This window comes from Pagrus major, chromosome 2, assembly GCF_040436345.1.
Source record: "Pagrus major chromosome 2, Pma_NU_1.0".
In the NCBI taxonomy this organism is placed as follows: Eukaryota; Metazoa; Chordata; class Actinopteri; order Spariformes; family Sparidae; genus Pagrus; species Pagrus major.
Window position 1 is genome coordinate 4,885,612 of NC_133216.1, and position 18,200 is coordinate 4,903,811.

Below are 18,200 nucleotides of genomic sequence, written 5' to 3' on the forward strand. Positions count from 1 at the left end.
AAACCCACCTGAGAGGAGAAGTGGGTGTAGCTTTGTGATGAGCTGCTTGGCTTCTTGCTCGGAGATGAAACTCTGGAGAAGGTTGTCTACATAAAAGTAGTTCTCAACAGAGTGACGGATGTCCTCACCTGGGCTACTATGATCTAGGACGTGTCTTTGAAGCGCGAAGGTGGCGCAGCAAGGACTGCACGTTGTCCCGAAGGGCAGCACTTGCCACTCGTAGATGTCCGGTGCTGCACTGCGATCCATCTCTCTCCAGAGGAACCGGAGGAAGGGCTTGTCCTCAGGCAGGAGGCGCACTTGATGGAACATCCCTTTTATATCGCTACTCACTGCCACCGGATACTCCCTGAACCGGAGCAACACTCCCAGCAGAGTGGATCCTAATATGGGCCCGGGAAGTAGCTGTTCATTCAGGCTCGCACCTTGATACGTGAAAGAACAGTTGAACACAATACGATCCTTACCATTATGACGGACCATATGATGAGGAATGTACCACGAGTTGACTTTGGCTTGTGCTCCATCTGCGGTTAACTTGACGACGTAACCCGCATCCAGCAACTTCTTGATCTCCTGGTTGTAGGTGTCTGCTCTGACAGGATCCTGGGAAAGGCGCTTCTCAGTCCCGCGCAAATGACCTAGCACGGCCTCCTTAGGAGAATGGAGAGGAGGAGCATCTTCCTTCCACAGCAGGGGCGTTGCGTACCTTTGCACACCATCCACTTCCACTCTAGTGGTCTTATCTTCCAGTCTTCTGATTGCTGCCGTGTCCTGTTTTGACCGAGTGATGAGCTTTTCGTTCCGGTACGGCAAAATATCCATTTGCCAGAGTTTAGTCACATGACTCAGGAGTTCTGCAGATGGTGATAAGGTGTTGGTCAACAGACACTGAGGAGTGGAGGACTGATGCATGAGGACTTTAGCAGGCCCCTGGAGTGTCCAGCCGAGGCGTGTCTTCAGTGCAGCTGGTCCGCCTGGTGGTCCTAGATGCACAGGCTCAACTGGGGTGATCAGGTGCGGATAGTCTGAGCCGATGAGCAACAATGGTTGCTCTTGATTGAATGACTGAAGAGGGAGACCTCTAAGGTGACGGTAGGTCTTCTGGAGAGCTTCAACGGGATGAGAATGTTTAGAAAGGCCGAGCTCAGTTGCTGTGAAAGCCTTGTGGATCCGGAAACGCTTCTGAGGATGAGCGACAGCGGAAACTGAGAATGAAACTGATCTGCCTGGCACGGTTCTAGTATCTTGACGGATGGTTCTCAGAACCAAGCTCTCAGTCTGTCCCTGGAGTCCTAGTTCTCTGGCCGCATCATGGAGGAGAATTGTCCTTTCGGACCCGTCGTCCAGGATGGCATATGTTTCGATCCTCCTTTTCCCATTGTAGAGGCACACTTTGACCATCTTCAGCAGCACGCAACTACTTCTCCAGGCTGGGTCCAAGTAGTATGTTACTGGCTGAATTGGTTCTGGGCTTGGTCTCTCTGGTCTCATGGCTGAAGATGAATTGACCTCGTGTAATACTTCCAGGTGAGTTTTGTTACATTGTTGACATTTAGCCTTGAGATAGCACTGTGCCGCTTGGTGATCTCTTCCACATCTCCAACACCGCTTGCCTGTTTTGATCCAAGTTACTTTCTGCTCCTTTGTGAGTTTCTTGAATTCTGTGCACTGATTGAAATAATGCTGAACATCGTCACAAAAGGGGCAATACTTTTTGGGCTTCGCTGGTTTGTTGACTTGAGATGTGAGTTGTGAAGGAGGCTCTGATTCCCTCATTGCAGGTTCATAGAGGACGGTGGTAGAGCTGACAGCAGGTTTCTGCTTGGGCTTGAACCCTCTCAACCGGTCTGACCGCCCCTCTGGTATCGACCGGGGCTGATGAGTTAGTATGTCATCATCTTGAACACGGACTTCATACTCTAACCACTCGGAGAAATCCAGCAAAGTTGGAATAGGTGTACGAAGGGGGTTAATGAAACGCTTGAATTGTGCTCTCAGGTCGTGTGGAAGTTTGGACAGCAAGCGGGATATGTGTGACCCACACTCCAGTTCTGTTCTGCCCTCTCTACCCAGCTGGTCGAGCATACCAACTAGCGCTCTCACCTTCAGTGCGAACAGCCGGAATCCCTTACTGTCACCACTCTTAATGGCAGGTTCAGCTAAGACCTCAGTGATGCGCTGTAAAGCCAATTTGTGAGGCTGGCCATAAAGCTCTGTCAGGGAGGCCATGGTCTTGCTATAAGGGTGGTGGCTGTTACTGTAAGAGTCCGCAATCAGGAGGGCGTCTTCCAGCTTGAGATGATCAACGAGTATCTGATATTTAAACCTCTCAGTAGCATCTTCAGGTAAGATATTCTCGAGCGCTATCTTTAAGCGTGCAAACTGACGAGGGTCTTCGGCGGTGAAGCATGGAATCTGAGGCTTTGGTCCACGATATGTGGTCTCCTGATGAGATTGAGAACGTGGTTGACTGTAGCCTGTTGATTCCTTCAGGTCTACAGGAGGCCACTGAGGTTGCTCATCTGCCTGATGAAAAGGGTGAGTAGGTGGTCTACGATGACTGGTATATGGCTCGACATACTCAGGTGTGGACACCCAGCCATGGGGAGGATACGAGACTGGCGGCGGTGGTGGAGGGAATGACTCTTCACTTGGATGGAATGGAGCTGAGAAAGGTGGGTCTGGCCATGGCACACCCTGCAGGTCATCCTCTGGATAGCTGACAGGTTGGGCTCTATAATGCAGTGGAGTGGATGTGAAGTCTGGAGTTGGAGCCTTTAGAAAGGAGCCACGGTCCTCTGCCTGGTGAGCATATGTGTGGGTGAATACACTGGGCCTTGAACCATGAGGCTGAGAAACAGCTGAAGGGTGTGGGGTGAGAGCACTGATGAGGGTCTGCATCTCTCGCCTGAGTTGGTTATTGTCCTCCCTCATCTCTTTCAGCGCTGACAAAACCACCTCTGGAACAGGGCTCCGTGTTGTCAGTCCATCATGAAGGAGCTTAGGTGATTCATGAATGTTAATGACTCCCTCGTTGGAGTGGTCATGGAGTGTGTGTGACTGAGGTAATTGACGTCTTGGAAGATCTACCAGGAAGTCGTCTAGATAACGAGGTCGATGAACTTCACGGCGTGCACGGACATTATCAGGAAAAGCCATGATTCAACTGTGGAAACTGCAGATCCGGCTCGAAGGACCATGTGAAATAGGTGCAGATTTGAGACCCTTTAATGAATTGAGCTGATTCTTTTAACTGTCTATCTGCAATCGCCACAGGCTGTCCTGCCAGAACAGTTGAAATTATGATATTTCAGTCAATGATGCACACACTTCCTCTCATGCCACTCATTTATTTATCAGATGCTTGATTTTACTTGTGTGTGGTTTCTACAGAGAATTAAAAGAAACATAAATGAAAATGAATTATATGCATTATTATGAACATAAAATGTGGCATAAACAGACAAATTATATAATATTAATAAAGAAATATTGATACAGTAATGTATGCATTCATTTAACACAATGCAATCATTAAACACATCCCTGAAAGCAGTGCACACTGAAAAGGCATGCAACAATTGAGTGACGGTCCCTTAATTATTTATTATCCCTCGCAGGCGGCAAAATATAAACAATTAACTCCGGCAACGCCGTCACATATTAATAAATGGACCGGGCGGCCCGTGCGAATATTAACCGCCACATAAACATACGTCCTCAACAATAAACAAAACAACTTGAACACTTACAGTCTCATGGACGCACAATCTGAATGAATGAAGGATGAAGGAATGAGTGAGTCCCGACTCCCGACTATGACGGCTCCTCCGCTGCTCTCCCTCCGTGATCAGCAACGATCGATCACTCAGCCAGGTGATCTGATTGGTTAGGAATACCGCGGGTTCACGTGAACACTACATGCGAGCTGAGTGCGAGCTGAGTGACCTTCTGTACAGGATCTCTGTCTTTCTGTCTGTATGTCCTTCAGATGTCTTATTAAACTTTTATTCAGTCCACTTCACTTCTTGTTTTAATAAGTCTACACAGTCAGCTGCTCAAAGCATTGAATTCACAGACCTTTTTTTAATTTGAGTGGACTGATCCTTTAAGTAGAAATGCTTCTGTTAAAGTTTTTGTCTGTCTCTCAGACTGTGGGATAAACTGTCACAGACACTGTAGAGATCTGGTGGGAATGGAGTGTTCGAAGAAACACAAGAACACAACAGGGTCCTGCCCCTGCACCCCTGCCCCTGAATCAAGAACCAAGGGCAACAGCTGGAGTACGTCCTTTCTACATCATATACAAAACATACAGCTAACACCTAAAATACCCTGCTTATAAAATGACCTTGAACCTAGCAAACTGATTTTTTTATGTTCTCTGTCAGGTTCAGAGGAGGAGGCCTTTGTTTTCCCCCAAAGTAACGAGACAGAACATAACAAGGGCACCTCGGTTTGGAAAAATAACACAGAAGATTCTGCGCTGTCAGACCGCTCGACTCAGACGGATCCTGGGGTGTGGACACCTGAGAAAAAGGACAAGAGGGGAAACCACCACAACTCTCTTGTACATGCGTCCCCAGAAAGGAAGGTGAGACGCTCCAAGGTGATTGTAACTGAGGACAGAGTTTCTTGGCCTATTCTGGCTTTTTGTGCTAGTTTTTTGTGCTATGTTGCTGTGTTCATCACAATTGCTCTTCATCAGTTTCATCATAAATCTATAGAGTGACTATATGTGGAGAAATAACACTTTGAGAGCTTCCAGCAGTGATTCACTTAAACACTGTGAAGTGCTACGACAAAAGATATGAGTCAACCACACATACTGGCTGTTAGGAGTTTAAATTTACTACTTGATGACGCTCCTTACTGTCATTTTTCCCACAGATGTTGAGCACATAGTAAACATCTGTAGATTAAATTCCACTGGTGTAGATGGCTGCTGAAAATGTCTGGCCCATTGTAATTGATTTACCCTGATTTAAATCCTCTGTTTGTATAATCTTTGTATAATTGTGGCTATAATTTTGTTTTTCACTTCATTCCCCTCACAAAGCTCCTACGCACAGTAAATTTAACCAAGAAATAATCCTTTCTGTGCCTGGCTGCCCTTTCCAAAAGTGAACTTTTTCTCTTAAACAATAGAGAACTGAGAAAATAGCCTCTGCCAGCTCACCCCTACCGCCACAAGTAGCCCATAGTTTTGGTTGTATTTACTGAGTTTTTTACAGGAGGTGTACAAGTTTTCCCACTAGAAACTGAAAATAAAATATTGTTTCTGAGTTTTCTTGATGATAATTTTGTCTTTTCTGTTTTTTCCAGCTTAACACACTGCCACAGAGAACACGAGGCAGCTCCATGCCTGTTTCATTCTTGCAGGAGAAGATGGAGGAGCTGCATCTCTACAAAGACAAGAGCAGAGAGCCAGACTGAGCACTCTTATCTTCTAACATTTCCCCCTCATGGACAAAACATCCAGACACCACCACGTGTCTGACACAGCTGTGTCTGACTGGTGTTGAACTGAACTGATGAGATTTTCTGAATACCAGCAAATATACATGGACTCCCTCATGTTTCAAGTATGGTTGTGATATGTTTTTATTATTTTATTTGTGTCTGTCTCATTAGTTTGGTTTATTGTTTAGGCTTCATACATCAGTTTTCCCACTGTAATTTATAAACACCTCGTCTTGTTTTTAGAACAGGTGCCTTGCTTCTCTGGTGCTAAGACTCAACACAACCTCTATGAAGAAGGTCATTTATGACAACAGACATCAAGGGTTTCCTGATCTAATACACACGCAATTAGGGATGCACGATATTAGTTTTTGCCACAATCCACTTATTTTGGCCAATGATAATATCTGCATTTATTTTCTTTTTCCCCCCCGAGTTGCAAAAAGATTTTCCTGTATTGGAAAATAAGAAAAGTAATTAGTAAACTCTTCCTGTACACAAAGTGTCATCAACCTGTTGCATTGCCAGAAATGTTAATTTCATGCCAATATTGTAAAGCCTTTTTCAGCCAATACCGATCATGTGCAGATGTTATCGTGCATCCCTATAAAGAAAATGCAGGGTAGGAAATTAACACTAAACTCAAAGAAAGTCTGGTTCATTTTAACTTTGGCAGCTATATGACAACTCTCATGAATTTGGAAAGTAAGCGGTCAAAAATGTATAATTGGCATTTGTTTGACTTTGGCTTGGTTAATATATGTGCACCATGACATAATTTGTCATTTGTTAACCCACGGGTATTGCCATCCCATTTATGAGCCATCTATTCCCTTAATCTCTGGTTATTTTAGGTCAATGGTGGAAAATGTCTCAAATAAATGAAGCCCATTCTTTATGGCAATACTGGATTTTTGCATGTGATTAACCTTGAGATTATGATGTGATTAGTCTTTTATATCTCCAGAAAATGTTCACGATTTCTCTTGCTATCACAATGTATTTGTGAAAGAACACTTGCATCAGTCAGCCACCACAAATAGCAGTGGAAAACATTTTATTTCCTGCCCTGACAACATTTGACTTTTCAGTTACTCCTAAAGTTCACTCAAGGTTCAGCAGGACTGCACTGGAACTATACATATGCTCATAAAACTGGCATATTATTTTAAGATAAATGCTTTTTTTGGTTTTGTCCTTTGTCTTCAATTTCAATTTCAATCTTGTTGAAAATAAGAAAAATACACCAACAATGATGAATCATGCAGTATGTGTTGTTTGTGGCAGAAAAAAAGGAAAACATGAACATCTACAGGCGTATACAATTGCATTTATTGTATAAAGACAAGAAGACAGCTTGGGTAACTGGTCAGTCAGATTTTCATTTTCAGGTAGAAAAAAATGGGTTTGACAACAAGATTTAACTACTGGACTCAATAAACACCAATCACAAAGGGATTAAAAAAAACTGCACATAACTACTAAGAGTGGCAAAATATTCTTCTCAATCAAAGACTCAATTAACGCTTAAATACTACAGTATCAACAACACCTATAAAAAAATGATGTATGAATTCTATTGGAGTAAATAAAATGTGCTCACTCGTAACTGAAAAATAAAGAGCAAGAGAAAAAGGGTCATGAAGGTAAAAAGCATGCATTTTGTTCTTTGTTAAGCTTCTCAAAACAAGCAAAATTATTCAGGATTTGCTGTATTTATCCTGCCTTGTCACTTTTTCACACTATGCATCCTATAAAATATACAATAACCTCTTCAATCTGTAGCAAATGTGGAGTTTGCAGTTCTACAGACATCCACATTCAATGCATAATAGATAACATTCATTAAATGCTTTGATACCTATCATCTACCACCTCACAGTCACTGCGTAGGGTAAGACTTCATTCAGTAAAAAAAAATGAAAAGACATCAAACTGTATACAGTTTAAGTGTACACTGATTGGTGAGGAATGAAGGCTACTGTGTTAAACCCGACAGAGACCGTTATGTATGGGGACTTGATGTGAGACTGTACAAAAAACAACTTGCTGCAGAGGTCAGAGGGTTTAGGACACAGGTGGATGCAGGTAGAGATGCAGGGCGAAGCTACTGGGAACCAGAAGATGAGCCTTGGCTGCCCTGTCCAGGGTAGCTGCCATACTGGCTGTAATACTGGTTCCACTGATTCTGGTTCTGGTAGTACTGCTGCCACTGCTGAGCATACTGGAGGGAGAAACAGAAAGCAAGAACAGCAATGAGAGCATGCAAAAGTCAAAAAAAAAAAAAGTCTGAGGCACTCAAGAAGGTATCGAGTTAAAACGTCATTTAAGGATTTTAACTCATTATACTCTTGAGTGCCTCAGACGTCTTCAACAATTCCAAACCTAAGGCATGCAAAATGTATATATTCCCCCCTAACTATCTGTGAATTTCCATTTTTGCACCTCTCTTAGGCAGGGTGCATCACTTCCAGAAGAATAAAACACCCAGAGTCTATCTTATGAGTGACAAACATTAAATACCTCCAGCAAAAAGATGTTTGTGGTTTGCTCCTTTGTTTACAAATTTAGGATGTGTATTCAGCCGAATTATAGCACAAATATAAAGTGGAGAATGTGCAGTGATTTTCTTAAGGCATTATGATTGACCTTTTTTCTGCTGTTGAAACTGTTACTGTAAACCACAGGAACTACAGTAGACTGATTTTTAAAAGTCAATATGAACAATCTTAGACAGAAACATGGGTAACTGTTGATCTGAACATCTGAGTCAAAGTAAAAAAAACCTAGGTTTTTTTTTTCATTTTTTATTTTTAATCTGTAACTGAACATCAAAATAATCATGCCCCTGTGTGACTGGTCGAGGCTCCACAGCCTCTGGCCACTAATGGAGCCATGATCCACTGATACAGGTAGTTTGTTATACGTCCTATCCGAGCCGATTGATCGGTCAACCTCAACTGCAGTAAATTGATGCTGCGCACAGCCACGGTTGTCTATGAAGGAATTCCTTGCGGTCTGCCGTCAAGTCTCTTTGTCATAATAAAATACCGAAACTGGCAGGTTTGGTTTGGCACCACCATGAAGACTTGCCTCTACACTGCCTTTGTTTGTTTTTTTAACACTAAACCAAGCAGCACCAGCATAACGCCGCCCAACTGTGTCAATTTCTGGTACGTCTCCATCACTACCTCTACTGGTGGAATGGAACTGCCCCCAGGCAGTGTTAAAGTGGCTACTGCAAATAGAGTTAGCTAGCTACCTGAGGTTCATGTTACCTCACCAGGCACAATGCTACACCCTCTGCAGCCCATTTTAGTTATTTTGTCAAATGTGCATTAAAGGCAGGGACAGGCAGTGTTTCATTAGTCGTTGCCTACCTGCTGATATTGCTGGTTGTAGCTCTGCTGTTGTTGCGGTTGCTGCGGCTGCTGCTGCTGCTGTGGCTGTTGCTGGTGGTGGTTGTACGTCTGTCCAGTGGCAGGTGTCTGGCTGTAGCTCTGGCTGTAGCTCTGGCTGTATCCTGGGTACTGGCTGTAGTAATTCTGGTTGTAGCTGCCCTGGTTGTATCCTTGACTGTAGCTCTGGTTGTAGCCCTGGAGAAGAAGAAGAAGAAGAAGAGAAATACATTTATTTCACATTACATTTACATTAAATTTCATCTGTTTTTGCAGTTTTTTAATTTCTCTAAATGTATAAGTACCTGGTTGTATCCTCCCTTGGTGTACGGGGCAGAGCGATTATAGCTTCCTCCTGACTGCTGGCTGCGGTTATATCCACTACTGCGTGAATCAGAGCCTCCGTCGCGGTAGCTGTTTCCCCAACGGTTCTGGTTATAGCTGCCACGATTGTAGCCTGCCAAATAAACAAAAATCATGTTACAATTTACAATATACATAATGTTAGTGTAAAAGCAGCAAATGTGTTTAAGCAACCTCATTAGCTATGCAGCTTGGATGTAACCAAAATTACTTTAGCTTTACAAAAAAACAACATGAGATACTTTCGACTCCTTCACTCACCTCCTCTGTATCCACTGCCTCCATCTCCACTGCGGTTCTGGTAGCCACTGCGAGGCCCATCACGGTTGTCATACCGCTGGAAGCTACCACCGCCGCCACGGCCACGGAACCCACCCTGCCTGTTGTCAAAGCGTTTTTCAGGGGGCGGGCCAGCCTTGCGGCCCTCCTCATTGTATTGCTTCAACAGAGTTTCAGCCTCTTCGCACTGCAGCTCAGCGTACGTCACTGCCTCCAGGAAGTCGCAAGCCTCAGGGAGAGTAAAGTTGGCTTGGAGAGTGACAGAGGTGACCACAGGAGGAGGAGAAGGAGAGAGACAGCCCATCCAGCAAGAGACGGATGGAGAAAAAGAGAGAAAGAGAGGGGTAGGGGGTTGTAGTGAAGACCAGAGGAGGCACACCACCGGAAGACAAAATGAAAAATAATTAGTACCATACAAAGACAGTGGACATCATAGAGCAGAAACTAAGAGCAGATAGATGAAAGCAGATGGCAGGGTAGAGGGAACAAACATCACCTCCAGGGGAACATGGAGGAAAAATTTGTTTAAGCAGACACAGGAGAGGGGGGAGTTCAGTAGAGGTGGGGAAGGGGGCAAAAAGGACAACTAGAAGGTTGGTGAGAGGAGGAAAAAGCACTGCAAACCAAGAACAGCTGATGTAACGCACTTACAAATTAACTTCCAAAAACTTCAGCACGTGACTGCTTGTAAGTTTGCTATTTGGAAACATCCTTTTCAGAGAAGCAAATTGTGCAATATTAGCTCGACTATTACGTGGCCTCAACAAGGCCCGAGTCTCAGTTTGCAGTGCATTAAAAGGTAAGCTGTATGGCAAGTGGCAGATAGAGGGCAAAAAATAAGGAAGAATCGAATTTATGTGGACCGTTTAAAAAAAAAAATGTCCAGGTCTGATATCTGGCCAAAGCCTATGATGGGGGAAGGGGGGAGGGGGACATCTTCCAAGTTTGATTTTAGAGACAACACATAGAAAAGTAAAAAAGTAGATCTGGTGTTTTATTTGTTTTTTCCACAGCATTCCTACCTTTCATTTCTAAAACAGCATGATCGGGCACATCCTTCCCCTGCTCATTGGTTTGCTTTAATGTTCGTTCTTTTAAATCCTCGTCCGTGGGACAAATTACAATAGCCTTGCGTTGAAAACCTTCAAAAGGACGCATTTTTCGTCTCCTTGCTGATCCATATACATTTGTCTAGCAATGGTGACAAGAAAGAAGTAGAAGCTTGTTTGTTATTGTTTACTTGTAATGGCTTTCCACTGGAAGGAAGCTGGAACCCTGCAATAATGAAGTGAGAGAGGTTTGGCTTGGATGTCAGTCTACGCTTTTACTCAGGTTCTAATGGCCTCTCATCACTCCACAGACTTACCTCGTGATCTGTGCATCCAGGTGCCCTGTGACTCCTGATGAATGTTAGTTATGGACACAGGGGGACCCCACAAATACTTAAACTGACTACACTGTACAGTATGTTCGCTCAGTCACAACAACATACGTCGTTCAGATCAATAAATAATAAAATATAGATATTTAAAGTGATATTAGGAATTACTGTGCTTATTCAATTATGTCTTCATGCAGTGTGCTGCTTGTAAAAAGTTATGTTACAACTGGAATTAATGATGTCAGCATTTTATCCACCATCACGACCTCTTATCTATGCCTTTGCGGAAATGAAAATGCAGAGTTAGGATTCTAAAGAAGAGTGAAGCACCTCCAAAGTATTTCAAATATACTTCGCTTTAGCAATTTTGATTCAGCTTGATAATTCTGGTTCTTACACAACACCGGTTCATATTCTTTGCATATTATTGAATGAAGGAAAAGAAAACGTACGGCCAAAGCACAATCTACCACATGCAAGTGTAGGCTGCCATAAATCATTTGCCAACTAGAAAGGCACACAGTAGAGCGCAAACCTCTGCCAAGTCCCAACAGTTCCCTTTGATTCAATCAAGCCTATTCAGTAGTTTTTGTGTAGTCCTGTTGACAAATATACAGGGGTGAAAACAACCTCCTTGGCGGAGGTAAAAATGGCGAAAGCAAAAACCAACACATGCAAATTTAGGCTGCAATAAATAATTTGCGATAACAAGCGAGATAACAGCAGTTTCAAATTTGTTACAACGACTCGATTAAATAAATAGTCTATATTACTTGCCACGTAATATGTAAGCTTGTCTCCTCAGTGTCAACCATTTCATGACAACTGGGAACACCAAAAACCTCCAATTTTCCCTACATAACATTGCATAAAATACAACCTATGCATAAAAATGTGATTGTTAATTGCACGATTACATTTTGTTCCATCACCAGTTGTTTGTTAACCTTAGCCACACTTTAAAATCTCTGTTTGGTTCTCTATATTCTAAAAAATATTCCTTGACACATCTGTACAGCTTTAAGAAATAAAAAAATGGAATCAAAACATTTCTTAACAAATCCTCAAGTGTTTAAAAATTTGCAGCCGTTTGCAATTACATAATGGATCTTAATAACAAACCCCTAATAAGGCTAATTTACACATTAGATTCAGAATTCAAGCTGCCACAAAACCAACGGGCAAACGCAGCTATAAAAATAAAGTCAGCATCATACTGTGTCATTATTCAAATGAAGGATTCACAGCCACCAATTTATAAACACACGATAAAGCTTCTGAATTGGCAGGCAACTCAAGTGTCAGCTGTAATCTACAATAAACAATCTCCCTGTTTATACAACAGTAACCACAGGTTTCCATACTCACCAAAACACAATCAACACTACGCTTCGAGTATGTTGGTAAAAGAAGTTCTATAGCAATGTCAGACTAATATTTATATGAAAACTTGAAATCAATGTCAATAAGTAACATTTAGTACTTTTATTCTGAATGTGATAATAATAATATTAATAGTAGCGTAACAAATTTAGCAACTAATATGACTTTACAATTCAATGGTAGTACACTTCGTCATTACTGTGAACTGCTGCGCTTTTAGAAGCAACTTGTTTACTTTAACACTTTCAATGCATAAATAAAAAATTAGTAAAAAATCCTCATGCATTCATTTCAATCCCAACTTATGAACCCTACCACTTCTTACACACCATCATTTCCATTGACAACATCTACAAATCAACCACATACATCTGACAACTCTTCTTTCATAAGTAAATGCTCTCTTTCTAAAAAGCTCAATTTACTGTAAAACGTTGTCAATCTCATACTCTTAAGGGTTACAATATCAAGCTACATCAAAACAACTTGCTATTCTGACGGGTCCCCCCACACTTACCTCAACTTACCTCATCTTCATACGGACTCTAGTCCCAGTCAAGACAACAACAGACAGATATAACCCACCTGCATATACTCACAGTGTCCACGGAAAAGCCTATCCACCATAAGACCCACCTACCTGTTTTTACACTGTCCTAGCACAAGCATCTGAAAATCTAAAAACTGTTAGTCATTACTTACCTTCAGGGTCAATTCATTAAAAAACACACTCAAAAGTTCCATGTATCTCACTTAAAATAGCTTTTTAAAAAGCTATCAACTCTGTCTTATTAAATTAGCAACAGAAGGTGTTTTTCTTACTCACCAGTCAGAGCTTACTTGTTTCTCAACATCTTTACATAGTCATGGTTTACTTGTACATTGTTGAAATTCACAAGACAAACAATACTGTATTATGACAAGAAATAGCAAGTGCAAATATACTGAGGGATGAAAACATGAAATATTCTGTCACTTATGAGAGCCATTAATCATTTTCTTTTTCAATACATGACAAGCAAGTGACAAGAGGGTGATCAATGCTTCTTCTACTCTATCATACACAGAGCCCCCTGAAAGATAAATAAATAGTCCATTAGAGAGATTGATCATCAGGGCACATTGACTGACTGTGGCGTGTATCAGAGCAGAGTGTGGGTGGGAGGGCAGTACCTGATCTAAGATGTAGTTGCGTCTCTTGCGGGCAGCGATCTCAATCAGCCTGTTCAGACACTGGGTGGCCTGCTGGATCAGAACATCCCAGCGCCCGGCATAGTTCTTCTGACGACGCAGACCCATCACCTGCAAAACAATTAGTCAGGTAAGACCATGATGGTCTGTGTCACTGTGTGAAGTGTGTTTAACTGGGCAGTGGGGGCCCAAAACCAACCTTCATCTTGTCCATGATGGCATTTGTGCCCAAGATGTTGTACTTCTTCTCAGGGTTAGTCTCTGCATGCTTTATGGCCCAAGTAGTCTTTCCACAGGCGGGCAGGCCAACCATCATCAAGATCTGAAACAAGTGCACAAAAAACATGTTAATTCTGCATCCATTTCAGAGGTGCAAAGATTAAACGTTGACAGCTGTTAAATTCAAACCTCCTGACTTAGCAAAAATGCCAGCTATTGGTTTATATTCTCAGTGCTTCCTTACCTCGCAGTCAGCTTTGGTGGCAGGTCCCTTAGTGCCTCTGATTTTGTCCTCCATCTCAAGATTGTGGATGTAGGTGTAACCCTCTGGTGGGGGGAAGTATGGTGCCGGCTTCTGTCCAAAGTTAAACTCAACGGCACAATTCTTCACCAGGACATGAGGGAACAGGGCACGACCCGCCAGCGCCTCCTTGGTTGTCCGGAAAGCCACGCCCAACTCCACCCCATTCTTAGAATAGCCCATCTCCACCTCGTCACCACTGTCAAAGTCCTAAAATTATAGTCACGAGGCAGCAAAAAGCATCATTAGTTTTACTTGTTAGTGTCAACTACATGGACAAAACAATATCAGAATCACTACAATTTTTTACCATAATTATTTGTTAAAAATAACAACATATAATCATTGATGAAATAACCTAACAGACACCCATTTCACTTAACTGCTTTGTAATATAGAGGACACCAAAGCAGTAATTCCAAATTATCCTTATATGATACAATTAAAATATGATTAAGGAATTGAATTACAGCTGCCATTACTTACGATGTAACAGCCGATGACGTCGTTTTCCCCAAACTTCTCGCCGAAGTCTGCAAACTTGCAGTTTTCAGATTTCTTTCCTGTTCCTCCATAACCAAAGGAAAAGGGCTCCTCGCCTACAACAAGTCATAAAGAAACACATTGTTTCCATTTCTGGCCACAGCTCTCTTTAGCAAGAAAAGTGTCATTCATGTCAAATAGAAATTGCTCCACTCACCAAGCTGAGTGCTGCAGTAGTTGAGTGACCATCCAATTCTGACCACATGGGGATCTGGCTCACTGCTGGGCAGGTGCTTTACTGGAATTTCCTCATTGATCTGAAGAGTGGGAGACATATCAGGTCAAAAACAAGCATAGAGAAGATAGTCGGAAAATATGTATTTATATATTTACTTGAACATGTTTTTCTTTTATTTTTTTGACAAGTAAAATCTCCTAAATTCTGTAGTCATTGTTAGACCATGTGGGATGGCAATTTTAGACGGTACAAACATATGGTTGAGACCAGCTTTGAGGCCAAAACTGTGTGTAATACTTAAATGTAAAGATATTACATGTTAACAGGAGAAACAAAGGAGCTGCTCATCCACTGTTTCAAAAATAATAAATTAATAAAGCCTGTTCCATGTATTAGGGACCATTATGTCCACACAGTAGAGAGAAAATGTTCATTTACAGTAGCCCCATGTCTCAGCAGATGAAACCACTTGCTCCCTCAGAAAAGTTAGGGTTGTGCGTGTAGCACACGTTACCTTCATCTCGTAACACACGCGGCCGCGGGTGACACCATGTGAAGCTCGTGCTCCAGCCCACAGATAAGCAAAGCCTTCAATTGTCAGTGGATAACCACTGTAGCGATCTCGGGAAACTTTGAAGTGCAGATCACAGTTGTCTGAAAAGAAGCCAAAACGTATTTCAAATTATTTGTTTGGAAAATGTGGCATAACAAATCCAGCATTTAATTGCAAAACATGACATGACATGCATTGCTATAGTCTATAAATGTACGGAATACGTTGTAGGTGGTGATTAAGGGTCATTTGTAGCAACATAAGTATTAAAATGGATCTTGAGATGGCATTTACCTCTGGGCAATGCTTTCCATTTACTAACATGTCACAGTAAAATGTATCAACAAGTTCTGTACAGATATGTTGAGGGATAAAATCTGGCAGGGAACTTGAGAGTTGCTGCACTATAGGTTTGAAGCAGGACGGGGTAAGTTAATCTAACTCGTTTTCTACATCTGTTGTTGAGGAGATTGCGAAACGGAGGTCTGCTACACTGTCCTAACTCCTTCTTGGACACATGGACCTGACCTTTGGGAAAATGCTACAATAATAACTTAATCTGAATCTAAAAATTTTACTGAAATAGAGATGCTTATTGAGAATGCAAACCAGCCAGCTCAGTCTGTTTGTTTACAGCTGGGACAGTAATTCATAACAGCTTTGACTACATTTTTTACAAGTCATCTTTACTCGGGCAGAGATGCATTTAATCCCCATACTTACATGTATCGATTGTGACAAGAGTGTCATCTATGTTCTCTTCCTCATCTTCAGCAGGGGGCTGTGGTGTTCGGGATCTGTGCAATATCAGCAGAGTATGAAGTTTACAACCAGTATTATTGACAACTAAGCCTAAATTCCAAATATCACAATTTACAATGAGCATACCTCTTTTCCTCACGATGCTCATAGTAGCCGTAGCTCCTGCTCTCCTCATACGGTCTCTTGCGGCCTTGGTGTCCACCTTTGTCGCCTTCAACTTTGACTTGCTCAGCCTGAGCTGCATCATCTTGTCCATGCTCATGCTCAGTCCCATGATTATCCTGCTGTCCTTCTCCAACAGCCTCAGCGTCATCTTCAATTTTGACCTCCACCTTGACTTCTGAAATGAAAAATCACAGTGAGCTACCTGTTCAGGGGTAGAACGGTACAAGCACACTTTTATGTGGTAAATTATTATGTCTTATTTCGCAAAAATAAGTCAAAGTCAAAAATTTCTAAATGGCATTTGGAATTTACAAAGATCAGATAAAAAGCATTTGGGAGCAAAAAGATTTATAGCCATAAAATGGTTGAAAATCACCTTTCGGCTGCTCAACGCTCGCCTCTGGCTCTGGCTCAGGCACAGGCTTGGTCTCTTCCTCAGACATCATTTCAGATTTGTGTATGTCGACATCTGCTGTGAAGTCGGGCATGCTGTGACCCGAGTCTGAGGTTTGCTGACTTTCATAAGGCTCGCCCTCTGGCTCCTCATCCTCATAGTAACCACCTGAATCTCTACCCTCATCTTCCTCTTGAGGAAAATCACCATCGCCATCACCTTCACCGTCACCTTCCTCTTCCTCAACTGCTTCTGCATCTGCATCTGAAAAAAAGGGTGATCCAAAACTAAGTGTCAGGCTCACAAAAACAGAAAGATATGAACCTGCAACTTTCACTTTCAAATCAGGCATAATTGGGGCACCTTTTAAAGATTTCATAAGGAGGAAAATTGACTCTTAAGTTAATATACCACACATCTTCAACGCCAATATCTGATGAGATAGCAAAATATCTTTTTAAAGTAACAGCATTAATGGGGGATACCTTGTTGCTCTTCATCCTCTACATCTTCTTCATCTTCGTTGTCTGGGGTGTCCTGGCAGTACTCGTCGTCCTGCTCCCCTTGCTCTGGGGCATCAGCCGGGGCATCAGCCTGTGCCTCAGCCTCCAGAGCGGCTTTCAGCCTCTCCACCAGGTCCGCCTTCAGGCCTCTGGTGTCCAGGCCGCGGCGCTGAAGCTCCTCTTTTAGTTCGTTTACTTTCAGTTTCTTCACGTCAACACTCATTGTGCTTCAGATGTTTACTGTCTTTTAAATAAGTTGCTACAAAAAACAGATACAAAAAACACGGTTAAGTAGGACTAACAACATTGCGTCTAACTTTCAAATCGATAGCCGATGGCGGCAGACCGCCTTAGCCAAACAGGCTACATTAGCTGGTTAGCTAGTCTAGAAGCAGCGCTAGCTAAGAAGTTACCACTGTACCTGGTTCCGCAGCACATCTATAAATTAAACCATGTGGTCCTTAGTTTATAACGGCATATGCATATATAATTACTGCAAGGCAAACCTATCTCTGTGATCTTTGCTCATGTTTCTATCCACTTCAAGTTGTTGCTACGTGGGCTAACGTTTGTAACCTTCTTAGCCTAGCGTTAGCTAACAGACCGCGAACCAATGCAGGACGTGTAACTTTAACTCTGAGAGCGCGCAAGCTGCAAGCGTTGATCTGATTTACACGCAAGTCCCGTAGTCAATGCAGTTTTTGTGCAGTTTCTTACTTAAGACGCAAAATAAGAGCAAAATAATGTTGAGGCCTACCTCCTCACACGCGAGTTGCGCGGGTCAGCCGTGATAGATGATGCAGACAGTCGCTACTGCCCTCTAGGGTCGGACACCAGACCGAACACAAAACCGGAAGTTAGCTAGACCAACCCACATGCATACAACAGGGTTATTATCGGGTTCTGCTACTATTTTCCCCCAACAAACCGAGGTGCACGCGTGGAAAATGCTAGTTTGTATTGCTACGTTATATTTGGACGGCTTAATGTGAAGGAGAATCGACATATGAGCTTACGTAGTTTGTACGTTACCCGCCACGCACTTGGTACAGTCCAAAGCAGGAAGTGATTCGGTGTTTACATTGAAAGAATGCTGGGTAGTGTAGTCTTACAAGTGCCCG

At 42.5% G+C, this 18,200-nt stretch overlaps 2 protein-coding genes across 2 annotated transcripts in view; one reads left to right on the forward strand and one right to left on the reverse strand.

Moving 5' to 3' along the window:
- rasgrp4 (RAS guanyl releasing protein 4) overlaps positions 1–7,103 on the forward strand; it is a 24,633-nt gene extending 17,530 nt beyond the window's left edge. The window contains exons 15-17 of the mRNA XM_073488099.1: positions 4,155–4,286; positions 4,395–4,597; positions 5,329–7,103. Coding sequence (XP_073344200.1) covers positions 4,155–4,286; positions 4,395–4,597; positions 5,329–5,439 — 446 coding nt within the window. The 3' untranslated portion in view covers positions 5,440–7,103. The remainder of the gene's footprint in view (positions 1–4,154; positions 4,287–4,394; positions 4,598–5,328) is intronic.
- Positions 6,777–17,894, reverse strand: hnrnpul1 (heterogeneous nuclear ribonucleoprotein U-like 1). The gene is made up of 16 exons (XM_073488088.1): positions 17,837–17,894; positions 17,062–17,338; positions 16,559–16,840; positions 16,144–16,357; positions 15,979–16,052; positions 15,217–15,356; positions 14,682–14,781; positions 14,468–14,580; positions 13,925–14,191; positions 13,661–13,783; positions 13,444–13,572; positions 10,529–10,697; positions 9,489–9,755; positions 9,170–9,321; positions 8,847–9,062; positions 6,777–7,690 (listed from the first exon to the last, which is right to left on the reverse strand). Exons 2-16 carry the CDS (start codon positions 17,300–17,302, stop codon positions 7,574–7,576), a joined length of 2,604 nt encoding a protein of 867 aa, XP_073344189.1. The 5' UTR covers positions 17,303–17,338; positions 17,837–17,894; the 3' UTR covers positions 6,777–7,573.
- Positions 17,895–18,200: the final 306 nt, after the last annotated feature.